This window comes from Daphnia pulicaria, chromosome 1 (assembly GCF_021234035.1).
Source record: "Daphnia pulicaria isolate SC F1-1A chromosome 1, SC_F0-13Bv2, whole genome shotgun sequence".
Classification (NCBI taxonomy): Eukaryota; Metazoa; Arthropoda; class Branchiopoda; order Diplostraca; family Daphniidae; genus Daphnia; species Daphnia pulicaria.
In genome coordinates this window covers 2,137,013-2,153,501 of record NC_060913.1, presented here as the reverse complement: position 1 = coordinate 2,153,501, position 16,489 = coordinate 2,137,013, and the positions used below count along the sequence as shown (strand labels likewise).

General features: G+C 36.0%; 2 protein-coding genes across 4 annotated transcripts; both read left to right on the top strand.

The window, feature by feature from the left end:
* The first annotated feature begins 404 nt into the window (after positions 1–404).
* On the top strand, positions 405–11,735 carry LOC124321232 (E3 ubiquitin-protein ligase CBL-B-B-like). 2 transcript variants are annotated; one of them, XM_046784145.1, is made up of 9 exons: positions 405–1,593; positions 2,059–2,205; positions 2,585–2,716; positions 2,807–2,944; positions 3,041–3,260; positions 3,338–3,511; positions 4,819–4,928; positions 10,918–10,979; positions 11,322–11,735. In XM_046784145.1, the coding sequence occupies exons 1-9, from the start codon at positions 977–979 to the stop codon at positions 11,453–11,455; spliced, it is 1,734 nt and encodes a 577-aa protein (XP_046640101.1). In that variant the 5' UTR covers positions 405–976; the 3' UTR covers positions 11,456–11,735. The 2 variants fall into 2 exon arrangements, with proteins under 2 accessions (XP_046640101.1, XP_046640100.1); XM_046784144.1 differs by having other exon boundaries at positions 4,783–4,928.
* A 1,912-nt stretch (positions 11,736–13,647) lies between these two features.
* On the top strand, positions 13,648–15,601 carry LOC124327700. 2 transcript variants are annotated; one of them, XM_046786708.1, is made up of 5 exons: positions 13,648–14,185; positions 14,246–14,463; positions 14,533–14,659; positions 14,757–15,072; positions 15,165–15,601. In XM_046786708.1, the coding sequence occupies exons 1-4, from the start codon at positions 13,909–13,911 to the stop codon at positions 14,798–14,800; spliced, it is 666 nt and encodes a 221-aa protein (XP_046642664.1). In that variant the 5' UTR covers positions 13,648–13,908; the 3' UTR covers positions 14,801–15,072; positions 15,165–15,601. The 2 variants fall into 2 exon arrangements, with proteins under 2 accessions (XP_046642664.1, XP_046642657.1); XM_046786701.1 differs by having other exon boundaries at positions 13,648–14,463.
* The last annotated feature ends 888 nt before the right edge of the window (positions 15,602–16,489 follow it).

Sequence of the window (16,489 nt, the reverse complement as noted above, 5' to 3'; positions counted from 1 at the left end):
TTTAAAAAATTCGTTTCAAAAGTGTGATCAAGGAAAATTAAACCACTCATATTTCATACATACCTTGATAAGCGTTCTATATTTAGTTCTACACCCAGATCACACAAGAAGCCTGAGACGGGCACGCTTGGTCCTTGGTGGAAATAATAAACCAAGTTAAAAATTTCATATGCAAATTCTCTGACAAGAATAGATAATCTGTAGATGATTAGATAATAGCTTAATTATTTTAAAATTAGATGATTAGATATTAGCTTTATTATTTTAAAATGTTCTTGTATTTTTATTTCCAAAAGCGACAGATCAAAGTGAAAAAAAAATTGTTGCTTTTGTCTGTTCGAATACAGTTTGACAGTTCTACCGCTTGGTGCAAATCAGTATGAACGTCACTACGGCACTGATTTCATTTTACTCGCCCTTTCCATTTTAGAGGAAATCCAACTAGGACTACGTGACTGTGTGTCAGACTCCTGAGAAGACTGGTTTACATTTTTCATATGTGGTATTAGATCTAGATTCGTATTGTCCTACTGCTACAGTGGTTTGTGGGTTTTTGTTTCCAATCTACGAGTCTGTAATACTGCATACACCCTCATAAAGTGCATAGTTCCCAAAACCACCAAACGGTGGCGAGATTCCCGGTTTCCATACTCGTTATCTCTGGGGCGTTTCGTTGCAATATGGCGACGGTAGTGAAATTTTTGGAATGAAGTGCCAGGGATTCAGAGTCAAAGACGTATAAATTCATTAATTACCCATTGAGTTCTTAACTTAAGTAATTGTGCAATCTTTTTCTTGAATTGTCGCCAAACGTTTTCTTTCAAATAACCCCAAGTGAGAAAAGTTTTCTGTGTTGGTATGGTACTGGGTTTCAGTGAAGTGTCAATTGATCTTTTTGGAACTTCACTCAAAAATAATCTATGCTCGAGAGATTGAACTCGACTAAATATTTTCATCGATGTTACGCCTGTAATTCATGGATTTAGCTGAACGGTTTCAGAACAAACTGAGCATGGCATCAAGACACAGTCCGCATCAACAGCAGGCTGTACCAAATGGCCAGCAAAATCAACAGCAAAATAAGAACATAACTTCACTCTTGTCAAAACTGCATGGAGCATTTGCTGAAGCAATGGCTCCTCCTAAGTTAATGATTGACCGTCGTGCTCTAGAAAAAACATGGAAACTTATGGATAAAGTTGTTAAACTATGCCAACATTCTAAAATGAATCTGAAGAACTCTCCGCCATTTATCCTTGACATACTTCCAGACACCTACCAGCACCTGCGCCTCATCTACACAAAGTATGAGGACAACATGGTTGCACTTAACAATGAAGAATATTTCAAAGTGTTCATTGAAAACCTCATGCGAAAGTGCAAACAAGCAATCAAACTATTTAAGGAAGGGAAGGAAAAGATGTTTGATGAAAATTCTCATTATCGTCGTAATTTAACAAAGCTCAGTTTGGTGTTCAGTCACATGCTAAGTGAATTAAAAGCACTTTTTCCTGGTGGAATGTTTGCTGGTGGTCAATTCAGAATTACCAAAAGTGATGCTGCTGACTTTTGGAGAAATTCGTTTGAAGACAGGTAAGACATTGACAGCTTTGATCTCTGGTTTGCTCTTTGTGTTGATAGAATGATACTCTTTCTTCTTTTTAAAGGAATGCTCCCATTTGCTTAAAATTTTCCTTTTGTTTATTAATCTGAATAGTAATGAAATTACCTGAAATAATAAAATATTCACTATTATAATAATATAAATGCTCAGTATAGTATGTACTTGATAAAGTGTATGCATACTAAACATGCATATCAATGAGCAAATGTCTTCCTTGCCTCAAATTAAAAAAAAATTTGTCTTCCATAAACAGTATTTTAAGTATTTTACATGTAAGCTTGAATGTATTAAACTTGTCTAGATTGTTAAATTTCTTTAAGGACGTTCTCTCAGATATGGCCTACTACGAATGTATTCATTTTAATCTTGGGTTTTGCTCCCTCCCTTTGAAATTGTTTCGAATATTTAATAATTGGCAATGTGTTCATTTACAGGACCATAGTTGCATGGAAGATTTTCCGGCAAACCTTGCACGAGGCCCATCCGATTAGTTCCGGACTTGAAGCTATGGCTTTAAAATCAACTATCGATTTAACCTGCAACGACTACATCTCCAACTTCGAGTTTGATGTGTTTACTAGGTACGAATCATAGCTTGTGCGCATAAATTTATTAGCCTCATTTATAGAAATTTCGTCAAAGGCGTTTGGTTTGGTAACGATTATTTTCAGGACAGTAAAGATTGCTGCCCATTTCTCACGAGTAACCACTACATTTCAAATCAAAAACATTTTGATTTTCAAAATTTGTGCTTATAATTCGTATTAGCTTTAGTAGTTTAGAGACTTTAGAAGGTCTTTATGTTAAATATATATATTATTATTTTACAGAACTTGTTACCGTATACAGCTAATAACTATATTGTAGTGAATTTGAATACCATTTTTATCTTTGAACTGTAAACTTTTTTCTTGTTGAAAATAATTAGAACTGAACTCATTTGAAATTTCACTTCTGCAGATTATTTCAACCATGGTCCACTTTATTAAGAAACTGGCAAATTTTAGCCGTCACTCATCCAGGCTACGTAGCGTTTCTGACCTATGATGAAGTAAAAGCAAGACTACAAAAGTATATTCTTAAACCCGGAAGGTATTAATAATTTTTTCGATTTTTTCTATGATATATTTGTCCCATTAGCAATTATTTATGTCTAACACATTTTTTAATTCTTCTACGTAGCTACGTTTTTCGATTAAGTTGCACTCGTTTGGGCCAGTGGGCTATTGGATACGTCACGGCAGATGGCACAATTTTACAGACAATTCCTCAAAACAAGTCTCTTTGCCAAGCATTACTTGACGGATTTAGAGAAGGATTGTAAGCTAAACTGTTACCTGGTTAAAATCAATTAATTTAATTTCAACTAACATTTATATTTTTACAAATGTTTCTCTATTAATTATCTACTTGCAGCTATCTGTTTCCTGACGGACGGTCTGTAAATCCTGATCTAAGCTGGGCTGTAGCTGCAACGCCTGAAGATCACATCCAAGTAACCCAGGAACAGTATGAGCTCTACTGCGAAATGGGATCGACATTTCAGTTGTGCAAGATTTGTGCCGAAAACGATAAAGATGTACGCATTGAGCCCTGTGGTCACTTGCTCTGCACACCTTGCCTTTCATCTTGGCAGGTACGAGATTTTTGTTTGCATTATTTTAATTAGTTGACCTCGACTTACGAATTTTTATTGATACGGTAATATGGCAGGAGTCTGAAGGCCAGGGCTGTCCCTTTTGTCGTGCGGAAATTAAGGGAACAGAACTGGTGGTTGTTGATCCTTTTGAACCAAGCAAGAACAACATTCGATCCGTATTGAATTCTGCTAATAATAACAGTGCTCTCAATATTGCCATCGGAAACGAGTCCATCGGACATGAAGAGGTACTTGGCATCGCACATCGATGAATTATCATCAACCTTCCGCTGTTTTGTCTGCTTTCATGGTCTTTGCTCTACTATTCGTTTATCTCGTTTGGGTGTCTAAATTGGATTTGAGCTTTTTGCTTTCTACTCCTGAATAATTGTTTGTCTGCTATTGAATGTTACTGCAAGGTCACTTTCGTTTAGTTCCGTTTTAGTCCAAGTTTCAATACTTGCTTGTGGTTCCGATGACTGCAATCAGAGTTCCAAATTCATTTTTCGGATTCCCCTGTAACGGAGATAAGCTGTGATGTGGTTGTTTTTAACAATTAGTAACGAGATATAGAGGTGCAAGGGAAAGGGATCAAGTGCGTTTTCACTAAATGTGCCTTATTTCTTTAATTGTTCAATATTTTTTATATCGCTGTCATTAAATACAATAAAGCCAGGGTTCCGGATCGGCTAATTTACCGTTCATTGATGAATTTGTAGCATCTTTCTTTGTGTGTGTGTTGATGTACATTTCAACTTTTCCGTATATTTCCAAGCTTCGTTCTCCAGTGTTGTGTAATGTCGAATTTCATGATTTCGTACTGCCTTTCGTTCTCTTTGAATGTTTCTGGTTTTTTTGGATTGCTTTCCTCTAGTATTAAGTATTAACTGTCGTTTGGCACTCGACAGACACATCATGGCATGCCACATGTATAAGCATTGCTTGTCGTGACTCATTGTTAAAGTTTAAATTCTTCATTCAGCCAATTACTTTTTACCGCTGATCGCATCGGATGTTAAATATAAACAGGTCTGAATTTCAAAGCTGCCTTGAACAATAATTTGTTGTTGTCGCTTTTAATTGTAGTTGCACTGCTGATCCTGAATAAGGCAACGGCTTAATCAAAAGCGGATGTGATGCATGTTTTGTTTTATTCGGTTTTATTCTCAACTGTTACTAACCAAACCTCCTAAATACCCTTTATGTTGCATTAATTAGTAACAAAAAGACAAAGTAAAACTTAATAGTTATTGTAAAGTATCCTAGGAAAATGTATTGACATTGTTCTGCTTTCTATTCTCTACGTATTGTCAAGGATTGTCCTATTCTATATATACGTAATTTAATGGAAGATTTGATGGAATTCAGTAGTAGTAGCCTATTATTTCACTATTGAGAACTTTTTCTTTTCTTTGTTTATATGAAGTTGTGTTTTCTTTAACGGCATCAGTAGGCCTACTCAATTCTTTGCTTCCAATCGAGATTTTTATGTGGCATCATTCTGATTCATATTTATGAGGTACCCCTAATGATGTCTAAAATGGATAACTTAAAGAAATCTCGTCAAAATCAGTTGCCTTCTACATCAACAATCAACTCTGTGGCCCCTCCGTTGCCTCCGCGACGATCTTCGCCGGTGACATTATCTGGACAATCATACCAGAGGTACGTATATTCCATCTAATAAGTAATAGTCACAATGAAATAGATTTACCCCATAAGAATAACTTTTTTTAGGTTCTTAAAATGAAAGGCAACACAAAGTAAAGTAAAAAAAAAACTTTGTCTTGACGATAAGTGATGGGGCGTTTGGGTGGGGGGAAGGGATCAAAAATAGGAAAAATGATCGATTTTTATGAAAATTTACTCCATAAGAATAAAATCTAGAAATAAGCTTAAAATTTAGAGAATATCAAATATAATTAAGTTACATAAAATCTGACATGAAAATCTGGGGCTTTCATGTAATCAGACTGCGATGTGTAGCCCGACGGCTGTTTTTTTTTTACTTTGCCGTAAATGGCAACGCAGCATTCGTGGCGCAAATTCAAATTGGATCGAAAGCAAAAGACAATTTGGTGGAAGGATTAAGAGGAGCTAATGACCTCTAGGCATTTGACATCCTGTAGAGTTTTCGGCTGCGACACGGCTCGACCAAGGTCTTATTGGGTCATTCTTGCAGAGTATAGAACAGCGAAAGATCGAATTTTTAACTCGTTTAGATGAGGTATGGAGAAAAATGGGTGGGACTTCAAGTAAAGGTGAGAGTAATCGATATAAAATTGTCCAACAGTAAATTACATTGAACTTATTAGTGCTGATTTCATATTTCTATAAAGCCTTGCTTGCGCTGTGTACTACATGTAGATAATAAGAAGACTGGAGAGAAAGTAATTGCATTTAAAGATTCGACTGTAAAAAAATGCCAGCAAGTTCAAATTTCCCGTTCAGGCAAGAACTCAAAGTATGCCTCAATAGTCATTCCTTTTTCTTTGGATGCATTTAGTGGATATCATTTAAAGTGTTACAAGGCTTACACTGCCATTTCTTTGTGCAACCCCATTTTGGAAAAAGAAAATCCAAAACACGATTACGAGGAAGAAGTATCGACACATCTGAACCAAAATGAAGTTCCTCACGAACAAACGAAAAGAGATGCAATTGAGGTCTTAAATGATGTAACACCCGAGGTATTTTAGAGAAAAGATGTATCTTTTGTGAAAAAAAAACGACAGAAAGAACAAGGGATGTAAGGAAAAATTGCATCTGTGCCAGTCAAGAAACATCGAAAGCAATATAAGAGCAGATGTCGAAGCAGCAAACTACTTTACTTTATTTTACTTTACTAGTAAAATTTTTACACTTTTCATCTGCAGCCAGCTGCCAGCCACACTGCCAGTAGTAGAGGCGTTGCAGCTGAAAGCCGGGGGCAATCGGCCAAGTTGGACCAAGCGACTCGCAATGCTTGAGCCACTGTAACAGACAAAAAGTTACATAGGCTGCTGCGTTTCGCAATAGGGTCGTTGCATGAAATTTAGATTTGTTTTTAAAAATTCATGGTACGAATTAGTTTTTCAAGTTGATTCTCATGGTATTTTTTCAATATTTTTAAAATTAACCGAAGTATATGGATTTCCAATGCAAAGTTCGAATAAGCTCCTCCCATTTTAAACCGGGCCCTCAGCCATTTTTGGACGGTGCTTAATTTTGGATCCATTTGTAGACGACACTCACTACTAAATTTTAACTGAATTTGACACAAGATACAAAATAGCGAAAAGATACCAAAAGTATCCTATCTTATCTTATCTTAACTTATGTTTTACGAAAGATAGAATTCACTGTCCCAGATCCCAGATGCAAGAAGTGAACAAGATATCGAAGATCTTAGATGTCAACATTTATCCTCTATTGTCAGCGCCTCTTGGTATTAGACCGAGAAAAACCTTCAGAAAAACCGCAAAACCACCCCCCCCCCCTTATTCTCCAACTGGCTCTGGTGCTAATTTCAAGAGCTTGTGCTTTAATCAAACATTTATTCGATTTCTTCGCTCTATTTTTATTTTTGGAATAAAAAAAAATAATAGGGAGATTGGGGCGATCTACCGTTCGGGTCGGTAGGCTCAATTGATTTCTTGATGGGTTAGAATTGCAATAAAATATTCAAAAATCAGGAGATGTAGATGTTAGTAATGCGCATCTTAAAACTAAATTTCATGGTAGTACGACGAACGGTTGAGGAATGAAAAGTGAAATAAATTTTTCGTCTTAAAATTGGGTCGTCCTACTTTGACTTTCGAATCAAGTGTTGGCTTTCCCGATTACTTTAAAATTATAAAAAAATATGTAAAATACTCTGCGTTATCTCCTCTTCAAGCCTGTTTAGTTTGCTTTATATTTACAATGGTTTAAATAAGAGATATTCAATAATATACTAAGACCCCTTTGTTGGGGGCGCATCGGCCACACAGTGTCGGGGCTTTTTTTTACATAAAATTGCATATGATAGCAGTAAAATCATTTGTGTTCGACTTCTTCCGTGTTTTTAGTCAACTACCATACTTATTTAAGCTTTTTAATTGATATTCCGTTGATGGGTTGCATTATTGGGTTATTTTTTTTAACTTTAAGTTTCTACTGTCAGTCAACGGTTTTTCCGTAAGAAATACAGGGGCCGAGACACCCCGGCGGTGTGAGCAAGTGACCCCGTATCTGGGGCGGGTTTGCTCTTTTTTTTAAATCGGCAATAATCTAGTCTTAATTTATTTAGATCAGATTGAAAAAAATCACCATTTAAAGCAGGAAGGATTATCTTTCTTTTAAGATTTGGTGGGTCTAAATACAGTGGAAAATAAAGGAATGGGAGCTAAAAGAAAAAAAGTGAGCCAGATCGCCCCACTCTCCCTAATAATGGGAAAATTATTCGAAAATAAAGAATCAATATTAAACTACACATTTTAAGAAATAAGAATAAAGATTTATTCAAAATTTTATTCTGAATAAAGAATTTATTAGGTAGAACACTGGAGACCAGAACTATCGTGGACATTGTAGTTGGACCCTCCAAGTTGGAAAGGGTCATGAAAAAAAAGTTGGAATGGTTTCAAAAATCAAAATTTCTACAGTTTATTTGTATAAGCGTAAACGTTCTGCTTTATTTTGGGGGTTCATTTTTATTGAATCGAGGAGTCATCTCATTCCACGCCAAAAAATCCTGAGGTCGTTGCGACCATCTCACAGATTTTTAAATTTGTTGGTGGTTGGGTTCTTAATAGTTAGAAAATAAGGTATGCCAAAGGATTTTGCTTAAATCTTAGCCGTTTGGCTTATATAGGTGTCTAAAGTTGAGACTTTTTTCAAAAAAGTTGAAAAAATGTATTTTGCGCTTTTATTTTTAAAACCAACATGATCTTATGAATGAAGAATTTGTATTACAGGAGTGTTGAAAGGGTATACAAAAATTAATTTTAAGACCTTCATCGGAATTATAGTCCCCCCAGAGAATCGTTTTTTTTAAATAAAATATTTTTGAAATTCATTACTAGGCCTATTTACGGGGTACTTTTAATGCACCTAGATTAACGATTTTTCTGCTACTGGTTCGGTATCAAATCGAAAATCGATTTGACACCGGGTCAGTAGCAATCACAATTTCATCGAACTGGCAACTTCGGACGTTAGCCAACTCTATTCCAGTTAAGACTGTATTCAAAAAATTCAATGGGAAAATTATAAAAATCATTTTTAATTTTTCTAAATGTTTCTTAGTGCGAAAAAGGGTGAGAAGGATAGAAAATTTTTAATTTACGTGTAGTTAGCATGGTTTGCTATAGACCTTTCCCTAATAAATAATAACGAAAAATCAATTGGACAATTAACTCGAACATTTAAGAATAATAATGGGCTCAATAAAGAACTTCTCCGTTTCTCTACTGCCCTAGTGGCACTTTTCCTCCCTTGGACGTCCATGGCACTTCTGTACATCCCAGCCATATCTACATCCAAATTGAAAATTTCTGATGGAGACAAGACAGCCATAGAAAAGCAAGCTTATCAGCTCGCCGCGAAGGGATAGTCGTAAGCCAGTTGACAACTGTCTTAAATGAAAAATTCAGGGCCTATTGTTAAATCGGACTTTGTGCTAAATGCAATCCTAATTTTTCAGAATTTTTCTATAAATTAAATGTTTTTTCTATGAAATTTTGTGAAAAAAATTTTATTGCTAAATTTTGATTTTCCTGAGTCATGGTTAACAAAAAGGCATGGGTCAAAACAATATTTTTATTCTAAAAAAAAGTAAATCTATAATAAGATTAGAACCATGGCCCTCTTCATTATCATGTCAGCGCTATGACCAATAATCTATTTTTCGCATTTAAATTCGGTCCATTATTAAATGAAATTGATTGCTGTGCGACAGTGTCGTGTTTTTTATTGAAAAATTTTTCATCACGATATTTCGTCAGTTCCGAACCTAGACTACTCATACCCTAACCCATTCACACCGATGTTCACGATAAACGATGTTGGTGGGAGGCGGACTTGAACCAGTCAACTTCGCCACACGAATCTAAAGTCATAGTCAGAGCGGAACTGTGCTAACGTTGTAGATGATCTCACAGAAAAGGGCACTGAGTTCCAGATTGCTGGGCCGGCACATGAGAAGGAGGTTGAGCCATACTTCTTTGACTTGATTCTTGGTACAACAAACTCAGGACGGGAGGACAAACGACGAAGAGAACTGGCTGGCTCGTAGCGCGTGACAAGGGGAGTCAGATAGATTGGTGCAGTTCCATTTAGGCAATGAAACATCATCAGCAGAGATATCTTTAAATCAATGCGTTGGCGGACAGGAAGCCAATGAAGGGATTTAAGATACGAAGTGATGTGGTCTCGTCTGTTGAAGCCAGTCGCGAGTCGGGCAGCCCAGTTTTGAATCTTTTGAAGCACACATAACGGCCAGTAATTTGACTGATCGTCGGGACATAAGCTAGATTTCTTCAGAAGTGGTGTGATCAAAGCGATTTTTATCCCTTCCAGAAAAAAGGCACTAGAGAGAGATAGGTTTATTATAGTCGTAATTGGAATAGCCAGGACGTCTACGAATTCCTTGAGAAGGGAAGTTAGAAGTGGGTCAAGCGATGATGACTTAGCAGGGCACGACATGACCAGAGCGACTGTCTGGCTGATGGTAATAAGCAGAAACAGAGAGAAATCACTTTTCGGATTGGCAGATTCATCATGTCTAGGAAAGGAGTCAGTGGAATCTAAGACAGAACGAATGGTCGAGATCTTGTCGTCGAAATAAACACTGAATCGCTCTACCAAAGATGGCAGTGAGTCATGATCCGGGAGTCGCAGTGCAGGCTTCTTGAGGAGAAAAGAGTCAACCAGTTTGAAGAGAGAACGCTTACTAGCAGACTCGGTTATCTTCTGAGTGATGAAAGATGTTTTATAATCGAAAATAAGTTTCTTTAAGGTCTCACGGGCGCTAGTAGAGCACTCTCGGTCAATGGTAAGACCCAGTACTTAGATTTTTCTTGAGCTGGCGAGAGCAGGCAAATAATCATATGTATTTTATTCCAAAATTGACGGAAGGTTTGCACCACCCTTTATTTACTTATTTTGCGCTTTTTCTTTCTCTTCTTCCCCTATTTCTCTCATTCATCTTACTCATTATTATGTACAGCACTTAGAAGTTCGGTGGGCTTCTTAAATTTCCCTTCAGTCAATTTCAAATAGAAGCACATTGAGCTGTTTTAATTCTTATGAAACTTCTAAGCATGACTGTACCTGTAAAGTTTCAATTTCAATTGAATGAAATGGAAATTTTTAACAGGAATCAACAGTTCCCATATTACAACTCGAGCATTTTCCTGTTAAAGGAAGCTAAATTACCCTTCTTTTGGTTAGGCTTTTACGGGGTGTTCTTAATCATAGGAATGTTCCTGAAACTTAAACATTTCAATTGTTTAAATATTAAAAAAATCTTCACTTTGAGGTAGAAAAATTGAAAAGGGTAGAAAAAAGAAAATTTTTCGGGAAACACTAGAAAATTTGCCTTGTTTCTTTTACGGTATCTTGTGGGTTTCTTTTGGTAGATAATTGATTTACAGAAAATAATATAATTTCACCACTCATGTTGGTCCTTTAGGTCTGCTATAGAAGTGTTAACTGACCCTATACGTCGAACTCACCATCAACTAGACAGAAGAGGTTGGCATTTAAAAATTTTCTTATATTAACAAAATACTCGATTTTTTCCACTTTTAACAAACTACGAAATTATTCTTCATTTCAATTCAAACTTTGTTTAGATCACGAAACGCAACAGTCTAAGTCATTTTTTCTCTGCATCCAGCCGCTGTAAAGGAATAGCAGCTGTAAGCCTGGGGCAATCGGCCATGAAGTCATTTGGGTAGCAATTGACTCTCGCAGCACATAAAAAGTGACTTAGGCTACTGCATTTCACGATTGAAACAATGTTTACTAAATATGTTGATCAGCCCTATAGTGAAAATTGACTAATTTTTTATTATTCATTTTAATTTGGCACAGCTCAAAAGTCAAGAACTGGATTAATATGGATTAATGCGAAATCAACACAGCGACTTTCACCATCGATGGCTTTTCCAGTAGCTTCAGTGAAGTGTAGATCTTGCCCCACTCTTTGTTCGTTAGAAGATGATTAACAAAATGAAGCAACTGTAAAGATATTTACAATGTTGATTATCTGCTGCATCATGCTTTAAATAATGTTATTTTGTATGATTTGTAGGCCCACCATACAAATGTAATCTTCTAAGTTCTAAAACTTTACAACCTATATGAATCGAAGTTGTAATCCACTAGCAATATTGTTTACTATTATTTCCCGTTCAAAATTAAAGCTAAAATATTGCAGTGCAAAAGCATCTCATTACTGTTGAAATATCTTACACCCATTGTTTAAAAATATATAAATGAACAAAACTAAAATTTAATACACATTTTCTTTTGATTAAGAGATTTTAGGCTACATATAAAGAATTAGAAAAACGCAACAATCAAAGCGCCAAAGCAGGTGTAAGAGACTAAATGCTACAGGGAAAACCAGGATCAAGCTAGACGCATTGGCTGAAAAAAGCGCATCATTTAGTAGAAAAATCTATGCCATAACCAAAACAAAAGTATTCGCATGCGAAACTTTAAAAGCATCGTGGATAAAAGGCACAGTGGTTGCAGTGGCTGCTTGAAGTTTTGTTAATCGGTTCTTGTTCCAAATCCCACGACCAGGACCATTTTTTTTTTATTTCCCCAGGGCTGTACCGTATTTATAACACAATCAGTGTATCCGTAAAAATTATTTGATAACAAAATTCATTTTCCCTTTTCAATCTTTCAAGAAACCTCTTGTTCACTAAAGAGCAATGGGTTTAGTGGTGTTTTGATAATGATAAACTTAAGGAAGATTTGGTTCCGTTTTCGAATCTTACCGTGGTAATTTTTTAAATAATATTTCAAACGCAAGTCTATCAAAAGTTTTTCCCGAATTTGAACACAGGGCTGAAAATAACGTTAACACCATGATAGCACTAAACCCATGTTACCATGAGAAGAACAACACATACTTATACCCAATACTTTACTTTGTAATAAAAGGACAATTTATTTGTTCAAAAATTTGGACTATTTAGGCCGGTCCAAATTTAGAGACATTTTCCTACATGGTGACAAATTTAAATTCAAATTGGCAATACTGTATATTTTGTCTGCAACAACCCCAGTTTAATTATACAAATGGTCGGGAAAATAGCTCATATCTCTCGACAAATAGTATTTAATAAGGAAACCTATACAAATTTACTATACGTGTTTATTCTTTTGAATAGAGTATAATGGGTATGTTTTAAAAGTGTATATTACCTCAAAAACAAAATGGTTGGAAGGTCATATTGCTGGGCAACATGGAACTTCGTCAAAATAATGATTCCAAATAAATAATGAGTCTTTTGTGAATTTTCTGTCTTTGAAGGTGTTCCCAGTACTCTGTTGTGGTTTTTCGTTAGTAAAAATATTCTTGAAGTCCTTTATAAGGTTTATGCCTTCTCGGCCTTAAAGTATCCGGAACTCAAACGTACCAAGCATGGATTCCAAGCCGTCTTGGGATCACAGACAATGAGGCAACGGATAAACTTGCCAATAACGAGGAAGAAATTCCCTTCCAAAACTGAATTCGTAATCCACTCACATCCAACGAAATGACAGCCCTATACAAAAAGAAATGGTTAATGGCAACTCTCAACGATTTAAAAAATGTGGCAAACCCTGTGTCACATTCAAAAGCAGATTATTAGGCATAATCGACTGGCTGCACCACCAACACAGATCCATAAACAATTCACTTTACTACTTAAGGACTGGCCACAACAGATAGAACGCCTTCATGAGCAAGCTGGACATGGACAATGAACCACTGTGTCAACATGGCTGTTTATAGTTGGAGGAAACATACCATATTCTTACCACCTGCCTTAAGAAGATTACATCCTCGGGATGATCCTGTGGTACTTATTTATTTTGTTAGTTTTTAGAAAATAGTAAAGACATTTTAAGCTTTCGAAAACAACAAGTGTTCACTTGTTCAATTGCTTCGCTCTAATGCTTCCAGAGAATACAATACTTCTGCAGCTTTAGCACGACTATCATTTACTATGATTCCGCAGGCGGTTGTGTGTTTCTACCGTTGCGGATTGACCTCTTTCCAAGAAGTAACACAGTTTTTTTAACGCAGTTTTTAGTAGAGCAAGGGAAAAGTCCATACATCACAGATGGTGTTGGTCTTTGTGCGATGGCTAGTTAAACATTTGGTTTAATGAATGGTGTTGGGGAGTGGAGTAAAGTTGATCACTTACATGTGTGAATTTTGCTATGCAAAACGTTAACAGCAGCCTGATTACATAGCTAAACTAGGTAGGCTAAGGAGGTAAAATATGACCTCGTTAAATTTTTAGTAGAGCAAGGGAAAAGTCCATACATCACAGATGATAATGGTCTTTGTGCGATGGCTAGTTAAACCAACCCGTGTCCGACTGCACACGTGCAATATACCGCACAAGTCATGCGCCACTTTTCCTCTCGCTCTTCCCTATACCGCTAGTGTCGTATGGTGGGAAACGGCGACAACTCGTTTTCTGTCGACACCATTCTGGTAGGCAAAATGTCAGGCAAACCAAACTTAAAAAAGAAAAACACTTTCGATAGAAGAAAAAATAGCCATTTCGCTAAAAAAAAACTTGCTCGTGATAAAGGAAAAGCAGATGCTAGACGGATAAAGCGAAATCCATTAAACCTTCCATTTTTTTTCAGATGTGGGGATTTTAAAGAAGAAAAGAATAAAAAACTTGCAATAAAAGCTGTCAATAAAGTTTCTAAAATGAAAGGTAATCATATTTTGAGACCAAAGTTAATTCAAAAACATGATTTAATCTTTTTCAATATAGGATTGTTCAATAAAAACCCTGTTGAGGAAAGTGAAACAGACCTTCCGCCTCACAATGGAAATGAAATCGAACAACAACATTCTTCTACACCTGCAAATGATATTATGTCCAAGGACAGCTGTGCCAGCAAAGTATTGTTGTCCTGTTTGGCAAGCGAACCAAAGCTTGAGCCTCAAAGTGAAACTGATGCTAGTTTGCTAACAAAACGATTACTTACGGTAAAAAATATTGTCCCAGAAACATTCAAGAGTCTTACCTAGGTGTACTAATAAAGCTTTTTATTGCAGGCCCTGTACCGGGAGCGATTTTATTCAAAACGTCTCGATCTTTTTTTGAAAGCTAGGAGTATGACGGAAGCGGAAGATCTTCCGAAGTTACAAAAATTGCTCGAAGATGAAACCCCCCTATATTTAAGTAATGATTAACAAGGAGAAGGGTGCAACAATTTATTGAAGCCTTTCTATTGTAAGAACGTGTTATTAAATATCTTTTAATTTTAATTTGTACCAAGGCCATAATGGAAAAGCGACATGTCATCTATCCGATCTCCAATAAGAGCTTGAAGCTATTCATTTTGAAATTTATACTGTTCACGACGAAATTAGCAGTGTCGCAAGTATAAAAATTTTAAATTTAGTGGTAAAAAGCTCTTTGATTGATTTTTAAGCAGCTGCGTCAAAGTAAAGAACCAAACTGAGGAGACGCCAGACTATTGAAAGCCAAAGCAATAATTATCATTAATGAGATTAATGCAATTTCAAAATCTTTCAAAGTAACGGCAGAACATTTTTCCGAAGGGATTTTCCCGTGGGATTCTGCACATGACGGTAAATGGTGTATTTAGACCATAAAAATCAAGAGAACCCTAGTTTCTGTGATTATTGTTGAGTGACCTTTAAGGAGAACTTCAAAATTATAGATTGCCAGATTCTGAAAAAAAGAAACAAAGAACAAATCCATCAATCAAAAACGGAAATGAGGCAGTTCCTCCAGTTTCTTCAAAACAGCACGTTAATTGCTAAACAGAAAGTGAACCACCATTTGAAGGAAGAAGCAGAACTTAATATTTCGAAATCCGGAAGACTAATATTTGTGGAAGTTAACATGTTATCTGAATATGACGAAGAATTGTCATACCTCCGACTGCGAAACCCCCATTTTCTCTTAATCTTTGCTTGATGTTGATGAAAGTGATGACTACGACTCCGACACTGATAGTGAAAATGACGATGCTGTGTAGGATGTTGTGTAATTTATTTTTAAGCAGCTTGTGCCTTGTCTAAATTACATAATATGACTGTACAACTTGGAATATATCATACTGTACCTGCATACAACTGTATCATCAATTATGAATATTATACCGTGGACCGTGTTGATAAAATAAACATGGATTTTTATTATTTGTTTATATAAAGAATCAGTTCTATAGTAAACGAAGTCGAAACACTTACACTTACATGAAATTCGAATCGCCGCGAGAAAATGGCCCCCGTCTGTGATTGGTCGTTGCGTTTTTTGGATACATACCATACAAGACGGCAAAATTTTGCTGTTTTGTACACACCAAAACATTCCTTGTCTCACGAGGAATCTAATTATTGGCTTTAAAACATGAAACGAGCAAAAACAATACCCGAACGGAGTGCCCAAAGTTTGCCACTTTCTGTGGTTTTCCCCTCCCCCATGAAATCGTCAAAAATTAAAAAAGTTAATTATTGGACAAACTAATAATTCAAAATGAATGATCTAACGTGAAATGAATAGAGGTTGGTAAGGGCTATCGATTCCTGTAAAATTTAAAGCATGTTTTCCATAAGCAGAAATTTTTAGAACAAATCGTTTTTTTCTTTTTGTCGCCTAAGTCCAGTATTTCTCTGAAACGAAAAAATTGTAGAAATTTTTTTATTTTTTAAATCTTTTGTTGATGAAAATCTTGATATAAATTTTACAGGAATCTCAAATCAAATTTTCAGACATGGGTTGAGTTAAACATTTGGTTTAATGAATGGTGTTGGGGAGTGGAGGAAAGTTGATCACTTATATGTGTGTATTTTGCTATGCAAAACGTTAACAGCAGCTGATTACATAGCTTAACTAGGTAGGCTAAGGAGGTAAAATATGACGTTGTTAAATTTTTAGTAGAGCATGGGAAAATTCCGTACATCACAGATGATGTTGGTCTTTGTGCGATGGGTAGTTAAACATTTGGTTTAATGAATGGTGTTGAGGAGTGGAGGAAAG